This window comes from Balaenoptera borealis, assembly GCF_965194805.1.
Source record: "Balaenoptera borealis genome assembly, chromosome: 12".
Classification (NCBI taxonomy): Eukaryota; Metazoa; Chordata; class Mammalia; order Artiodactyla; family Balaenopteridae; genus Balaenoptera; species Balaenoptera borealis.
Window position 1 is genome coordinate 46,409,749 of NC_138869.1, and position 8,543 is coordinate 46,418,291.

At 42.2% G+C, this 8,543-nt stretch overlaps 1 protein-coding gene across 7 annotated transcripts in view; it reads right to left on the reverse strand.

Moving 5' to 3' along the window:
* LARS2 (leucyl-tRNA synthetase 2, mitochondrial) overlaps positions 1-8,341 on the reverse strand; it is a 159,425-nt gene extending 151,084 nt beyond the window's left edge. For 6 of the 7 annotated variants that reach the window (XM_082347356.1, XM_082347359.1, XM_082347358.1 and 3 more), the window contains exons 1-2: positions 8,181-8,341; positions 4,505-4,759 (exon numbers count right to left, since the gene is read on the reverse strand). In XM_082347356.1, the coding sequence (XP_082203482.1) occupies positions 4,505-4,738 (234 nt within the window). In that variant the 5' untranslated portion in view covers positions 4,739-4,759; positions 8,181-8,341. The remainder of the gene's footprint in view (positions 1-4,504; positions 4,760-8,180) is intronic. The other variant, XM_082347357.1, reaches the window with a different exon arrangement.
* Between the last annotated feature and the right edge of the window lie 202 nt (positions 8,342-8,543).

The following is an 8,543-nucleotide window of genomic DNA, read 5'->3' on the forward strand; positions in this document are numbered from 1 at the left end:
AGCAATCCTGTCCAGGTGACAGGAATGTTCCCCCTATCCAACCTTAAATCCTCCCACTGGGGAGAAGGGGTGCCTCTGAAGAAAGGAAGAGAACAGGTAACTGCTTCTGTTTAGTCACTAAGGGTCTGGACTGTCTGATGTTATCATTACTTTTTTGCCACCTTCTATTTTTCTCTTTCTGTCCTTACTCCCTTCTGTGAGCTCTACTAGAGTTCTTTAAGGCCTTGCTTCTCCAAAATTAATGAAAACAAATGCAAGACAGAATATTCATAACCATTCTTTTGGGTATGTGTGTGTATTGGGGAGGTATTTTTTGGTAAGTATTTGCATGACTGATAATTGACAGCCAACTGTAATCAGGGGAACAGAAGAAACCAGAAATCAGATTCTTTCCAAATCTCATTTGACCCCCTGCTTTACACATCCTTCAGCAAAGAAGTTAAACAAATCTTTAGCAGGGCCCCTAAAGGGTGGCAAAACAGACCAGAGTGGCACTTTTCTCTGTACTGCCCATCTTCTGGAAATTACCAACTGAGTGAGTGGTAAGTAAAGCTGCCTGAAGGAAGAGAAGGGAAAAGTGAATAAATAAGAAGTTTGGATAATACATAAACTTGGAAATCTGGAATACTGAAGTGACAGCTGCTATTGATTTCTAGAAACGGATAGAAAGCCCCACATTGATCATGTACTTTAATGTGGATCCATAACTCTTAGGAAAACCTCAGGAGCATGAGAGAGGACTTGAGATTCAGGAGTTAGTGGGGACTCAGGACTTTCCTTCTTTAAGAAGGCAAGTGACAGACAATCCTCTCAGCTTGTAAACAAATCCCTCAAAGGAAGTACAAGACCTCGTTCTGATACTTGGTGCAGAATAGGAAATAAGCAGACTATCCACTCGATTCAAACATTACTCATTGCAATGGATTAGGCCTACTGCCTTTCCTTTGGGAATTTTTAGGGACATGGGAAAACAGCTGTTACAGAGTTCTTTGGGACCTGAAAAAAACAATAAAATCCTTGATATAAACTATCTCTAGTTTTTCACTTTAAAGTTTTTACATTAAACCTACTTTTTATTATAATCACTTTGATTTTATTATAGTGACATATATATTAAAATTATGTTTATTTAACAATGTTGCCCCAAACATTTTCCACATATAGCTTCTTCATTAACATCTCCATTTTGTATGCCTATCCAACAAAGATTAAATTTATAGCAAAATCGAGGGATTCATTATATACTAGCTAAGCCAAATTACAAAACTGAGTTTACAGAATATATATGGAAAAGTATTGGACTTCCCTGGTGGCACAGTGGTTAAGAATCCACCTGCCAATGCAGGGGACACGGGTTCGAGCCCTGGTCAGGGAAGATCCCACATGCCGCGGAGCAACTAAGCCCATGTGCCACAACTACTGAGCCTGCACTCTAGAGCCCGTGAGACACAATTACTGAGCCTGCACACCACAACTACTGAAGCCCGTGCACCTAGAGCCCGTGCTCCGCAACAAGAGAAGCCACCTCAATGGCTAGAGAAAGCCTGCACGCAGCAACGAAGACCCAACACAGCCAAAAATTAATTAATTAATTAATTAATTTAAAAAAAAAGAAAAGTATTGCTAGCAAAGTCTTTACTATTCATGAATATTTTTATTTATTGCAGAAAAGGTATTCAGCTTATTGCCTGCCCCTGCCTTTTGCTTTTCTGTGTGAATTAAGTCATTTTCCTCTGTGACAATGAAATGAGTCCTATCTCTGGGAGTGGAAATAAGGAATTATGGGAATTTATACTATAATTGAGTAGGAATCTGATTGAAAGGAAAATTTTCATAATTATATAAAAGTGTAAGAATTTAAGCCTTTAAAAGAAATTAAGATTGGAAGTGATGGAAAAAGGATGGTTTTTATAAGTGGGTCCTATTATTTTTGTCAGCTTCTAACATCAAGAGAAAGATAACTTCTGCCTCTTTATAGATCATGCTCTGAAGCTGTCTCTGAGTCTAGAGGATGGAGGGGGAAGGACCACTCAATAGGAGCCTGCAGCCTGGGATCTGGTCGAGCTTTGGCACTAGCTGTGAGACCTTAGGCAAATTCCTTTGTCTTTCTGGGCTCGGTTTACAATCTATAAATCAAAGGCAAGGCAAAAGAAGGTTCCTGGTGAAAGCATGAGCTCAGAAATCAAACGTGTCTGGGTTTGAGTTCTGGGCTCTGCCACAAGTGAGTTGTGCATCTCAACAAGTTACCAAACCTCCCTCTGAGCCTGTTTTCTTACCCCCAAAATGAGGATAATACTACCCACCCCCAGGGTTATTTCAGGATTTAAATGAGATAATAAATGGAAAGATGGTGGCTGACATAGTAAAATGCTCATTAAATGGAAGTTCTTTTTATAACGATGATTATGATGATGATGGCAAAATATTCAACTTCTAGAAACTCATTCAGGTGGATTTCAAATGTAGCTAATACCAGAGAGAGGTTGATCATAGATGCTTCAAAATCCACCAGCATCTAGTCATATTCTCATTCCTAACAAAGACACACCACACATTTTTATCCTCTTTCAGTTTATAAAATGGGTTCAGTCATATTTTCTCATTTGATTTTCAAAGCAATTCTGTGAGATAAACAATGCAAAGAATCTGAGGATCAAAGAGGTTAAACGATGCTGATGAGATCACACTGATTTGGGGCAGAACCAGTATTACTGCCCAAGCTCCCGATCCAGTGCTCTCTCCACTTTGCCATTCCCTGATTCAAACCCTCATAGAATGCCACCAGGGGATCACCCAAAATGTCCCTCAAGCTATTTACCCAACTAGTGAAACACAGTTTATTTTGATCCATTTAGTTTTTTACACAACCATATGCTTAAGAATGCTATGTCACAAGAACAAAAAGCTACAACTTCAAAATGTTTGGGAGTGACTAAATCTAAACCAAAAGTAAAAAGAAAAAAAGCTAATTTTATGCTCCTCATTGAGAATTAAACTGCTCTCTAAGGTCTGCTTCCAAAATACATTTAGTTACATTAGTCTGGTCATGTTGCCACGAAGAATTTTCACTTCCTAATGAGGTAAAAGTCAAGCTTTTATTGTATAATTATGCATTATATTTAAACCTTGCTTTTTATCATTTCACGTGTTACACACTACAGCTCTTAAATACCAGATTTTCTTTGTAACTAATGCCAAAAACCATCCTTCAGTTTAACACAAATAGCTACCCACCCCCATTTTTCATAATGATCAATCTCATAGAAAGAATGAGTCTGATAAGAGTGGAGAATCAGGAAAGGTGATTCAAGCACAGTGTGGTCTTGTGCAGATATATATTTACTCAACTGCTTGTCTTTGGCCTAATCTCTTTAATTAAACATAGAGGGTCAGTATTATTTGACTGGTAACTATTATGAAAGGATGGTCAGAATTTAAGAGTAAAACTTTATTTTATAGTGCTGTGCTCTGATCAGATTCAACATTTCATGTAACAAATCACATCTTCCATTTGTCATTTTGACCAATATCGTAAGGTAAGGGTTACTGCATCCAAGACTGATCCCCAGCAGGTTGGCCTCCCAGAGAAGGAGTTGGCCTCCAGCAGAGCACTCCATGGAAATTGGCTACAGCCAAGTGCTTAAGACAATTAATTCAGGTAGAGCACTGAGCTGGTGCAGACAGACCAGAAGCCAAGGGTCCACTAACTTATATAGCTGCGACCATGAGGTTGGACCCCAGTCCCAGATCACACCTGGGAAGGGCTGGTACCTCCCAAGCCATGATGGCAGAATAGGGTTGGAGGTCGACGTCATGGGAGGGGAGAGGGAGGTACTTCTCAGAATATGCAGGAGCTTAAAAGTTCCACAGCTGAGGGGCCCAGGTGCCTCTCCTAGAGTCTCCTATGTGACCCTGCTGGATCCCTGTGTGCTGCCCCACCATGCAGTGGACCACAGAGGACCTGACATCTGCTGTGGCTCCTGTCTTGATGAGTTTCCCCAGTAAATGCTGCTCCAGAATGCCCAGTGTGGCACCATTTGCATGCACCTTGTTTGTATGTGCACCACACTGAAACTCCTCCAAGCACCATCCTGGTCTCATCCCAGTTACCCCTCACCAGCATCCTGGGAAGCAGGTGGGCGCTACTATTAACACTGCTCATTTTAGATTTTAAAAAGTTGAAGCCCTGAGAGATTCAGAAATTTGGTTCAGGGTCACATACTCAATAACTTATTTGAATTCAGGCAGTGTCACCCCAGTCCAAGCCCTTAGTCCCTCTTCTCTACCCTTTCAGCGTCTCTTAGAATACTCACGGGACTTCCTTGGTGGCGCAGTGGATAAGACTTCAAGTTCCCAGTGCAGGGGGCCCGGGTTCGATCCCTGTTCAGGGAACTAGATCCCACATGCATGCAGCAACTAAGAGTTCGCATGCCACAACTAAGGAGCCCACCTGCCGCAACTAAGACCTGGTGCAACCAAAATATATATATAAAAGAATACTCACATCAGCTTCTGACATTTTGGAGGCCTGTTCTTTTATTCGTTGATGCCACCATTTCTCCACATCCTTTCTTGTCTGCAGCGTATACTCTTTGGTCCACTTTCCCGTAGCACTGTAAATACCTCTGGAACATCCTGGAATCACTCTCCTTCCCCATTTGATGACATCTGGACCATCATTTAGCTGCCTTTTCAGAAGAGAGGCATATAAACCCAGCCTCTGCCAGGAAGGAGCCATTCTTCAAAAGCAGGGAAGGCCCTGAAAGAGAGGGCAGAAAGCACACGTGTGAGCCGCCCGGAACCTCCCCGAGCTCATCCTTCCATTCAGCACAGCCAGCGCTCCCTGCCCGTCCACATGCTTTCCTCTTATTCTGATGACTTCTTTCCCTGAAAAGAATACTTTAGAAGTGCAATTGAGCTAAACACAAACTTCTTAATTGGAAAATATTAAAGGTGTTCGATGCTCCCAAACAACAAAGATACAAAAGCCCCATAGGAACAAAAGGAGACCACCACCTGGGCCAGCTCCTGCTGCAACCTCACAGCTTGCCTGCATGGGAAGCAGCAGAGCCACCTCCGGCCCTCGCCTTTAGGCCAGCCCAGGGTCTGTACAGGAGGCTTTACTTCCCGTCATCCAGGCTTCAGAAGAGCTCTAAGCACATCTGGGCTTGGCCTTAGGCTCAAGTATCAGAAGAGATCTGAACACAGGTCTCCCCGGAAGATCGGAGACTCTGAGCAAAGATTAGCATTCTTCATACATATTACAAGTTAAGTATACTCAGTAGGCTGAGCCAGGAAATAACCATTATTTAGAAGACTGCTTATTCATTTAGTTCTTCATTCACCTACCAAATATTTATTGAGCGTCACTAGGTCCACACACTATTCTAGGCACTGGGGATAGAGCAGTGAACAAAAACAAAGTCCCTTCTTTCATGGCACTTATATACTAGTAGAGAAAAGCAGATAAGAAACAAACAAATAAATATATAACATGTGTAACAGTGATGAGTGTTATGGTTTTCTGGAATACAACCCACAGGTTGGGGCCCACTAAGACATCTAGCTGCGAATCAAAATTCAACTTTAATGTTTCATTGGTTTCCTCCAAAGGTGAATTCCAGAAATGACCTCATAGAAGAAGTTTCATGTTTTATCACTGTGTTAAAGCCTAAGGTGACAGTTCATCAAATATTTAAGATTTATGACTAAATAGCCTAAACTTTCTGCCTTCCTGCATAACAGCATTAGCTATAGTGCAGAAATAGACAAAAACAGACCTTTCAAAACCACAGAGAAACAAAGGAAGAAACTGGCACTCTGAGCTGGCATTAATTCTTTTTTGTTTTGTTTTGATTTGATTTGAATTTTATTTTATTTATTATTATTTTTTATACCACAGGTTCTTATTAGTTATCTATTTTATACATATTAGTGTATATATGTCAATCCCAATCTCCCAGTTCATCACCTCCCCCCACCCCCCGCTTTCCCCCCTTGGTGTCCATACGTTTGTTCTCTACATCTGTGTCTCTATTTCTAAGCTGGCATTAATTCTTGATCCTCTCAAAAGTTTTGTTTCGATGCTGGTTAGCCATTGTGAAAAAAGAAATACCAAAGAGTGCAGACAGATCACCAATATGAGCAATATGAAGGAAGGAATTTAAGTTCATTTAAAATTCTAATCCTGTCTCTATAACTTACTTATACTATGCACTAAATTATAAAAAACGTATAACAACATTCCCTGTCTACATAACAGTAAGCTTTCTAAAAATGTTTACATAATACCTGGCTCACTAATAACATTTCCTGTACATAAATCAATGGTATAGACTAGAGAATTCTGAAACGGATCCGGGTATTTTAAAGAACTTAAAGTTCATAAAGCAAAAAGCACAAATAGATTAGAAAGTGATAGACTATTCAATGAATGGGGGGCCGATTCAAATTAGAGCCCCACCTCAAACCAAAAAGCAGAGTAAATCCCACATAGATTAAAGAATTTTTTAAAATACCATAAAACAAGAAAAAACATAGATGAGTATGTACTAATTCTGTAAAAGGTGCAGGATGTTCTGTCCTAAGCATAAAAGCAATGGAAGATTTCATAAAGGAAAATATTAATAAAACTCTCTAAAAAATGTAAAATACCTGCATATCAAAACCACCACGAACAACATTAGAAAGCAAACAACAAGCTGAGAGAAAACTGCCAAAACTACAACAAAAGATTACCCTTCTCTATAAAGAGTTCACATATGAGAAGAGAAACAGTAACAACCTAATTTTAAAAACTGGGGAAGGAGAAAAGAGGAAATACAAATTGGCTAACAAATACCTGAAAAAGAATGACTTTACAACTAATCAAAGAAATGCAAATTAAAACAACAAGGAAATATTTTGCTTATCAGATTGGCAAAAACCTGTTATAAAAAGAAATGTGCACTTTTATACACTGCTGGTGAAATGCAAACTGATTCCAGCTCCCTGGGGAGCAATCTGGTAATATATGTGTCAAGACCCTTTAAGAAAAGTCCACACCCTTTATGTTAGGGGAACTCAGCCATAAGTGCACTCAGGGCTACGATTTACTGCAGCCCTGGAGCTCAGTCCAGTTCCCTTTCTTTACATCCCAGGCCCTGCTCTGGGACACTCCACCACCGAAGCCCTGATGGACACTGCCTCTTCCTGATAAGGAGCAGCCATTTTATTAGAGGGCCATGCCCCTACCATGAATATGAAAGGTGTGATTCATATCTTGTGTTATGATCAACTTGGCCCTTTTCTTCCTTAGCTGTCACATCCAGTTCCTTGCCTAGATGTTTGGAATCTTGTCTCTTCTTCCACATCCTTCCAAAGCATCAATCCCCATTACTCCACTCCTCTTTAAGAGTCAGCCCTGATCTCAACCTCACTTAGGGCTTAAGGTTAAGTTTTTTGAGAATGGTGGGGGTAGCGGCCTGTGACCATAGAGGGAGGGGCCTGAGAACTGGACCCAAAATGACAATCATATACGGACAGAGAAACCTAGCAGAGTAGGAAAAAAAGGGCAAAGACACAGAACACAGAGAAGCACACGAGAGCATTAGTGTGCGCCCAAAAGAAAGTGTGCAAGAATGTACCTGGGAAATTAATCTTAAAGGAGCTAAGTTATGTGCAAAAACAACAAAAAAAAACCCCCAACTAATTCTCTATGTGACCTCAGGGAAATTACTTCCTGCCTGGAAAATCAGCTTCTCCTTAAGATAAAGGGGTAAATCCAGATGATCTCTGAGGAACTTAGAGCCCTAACATGCTGTTACAATGATCTGTGGGTCACAGAGATGATGTGGGCCAATGGATGTCTTTCGAGTCTAAAGCCTCAGCCCCGGGAGCAAAGATCCAGGGACCAACCGGGGTAGTGGAGCGGTGGAGAGAGGGAATTGAGTACAAAACTATGCGTACATATGCGTTTTTCTGGGAAAGGGTCCAGACCTATCAACAGAGTCGGTGGCTCAAAGAGTCTGAAGATCTGAATCTCAGAAACTTTTCCAGTTGGGAAACTGCACAGCTCCGAGACCACCAAACCCAGCCCGCACTTTCCCTTCCGGCTCCCGGCAAGTCGAAATCTACCAATCCGGGTAGAGGGGAGATCAGGCCTCGTCTCTTGCCCCTATGAGCCCGGGTCAGGGATTTACCTGCTCACAGGCTCTGGCCTGCGCCTCCTTACGCCTCGGTTCCCACCTTAGGCGAACACGGCACGGCCAGTCACCACGGGCGCCGCCATGTTGGCAGAACAACAACTTTATCGATGGCGGCCACTGCAGACACAGACAGGCGGGGGCGGAGCCGAAGGAGTAAGAGCGCGGCCTGGTCCCGACTCCCGGCATTCCTTGAGGCCGGGGCCGCTGGGCGGCTGTCGCAGGTTCCGCTCTTCGGTCACTGGCACCGCCCCCTGGCCCCAAGCCCCGCCCTTGGGCCCAGACCTCCACCCTGCGTCTGGCGGCTGCAAAACTCTGGACACCCAAGGATCAAATTCTTAACAATTGTAGCAGGCGTGT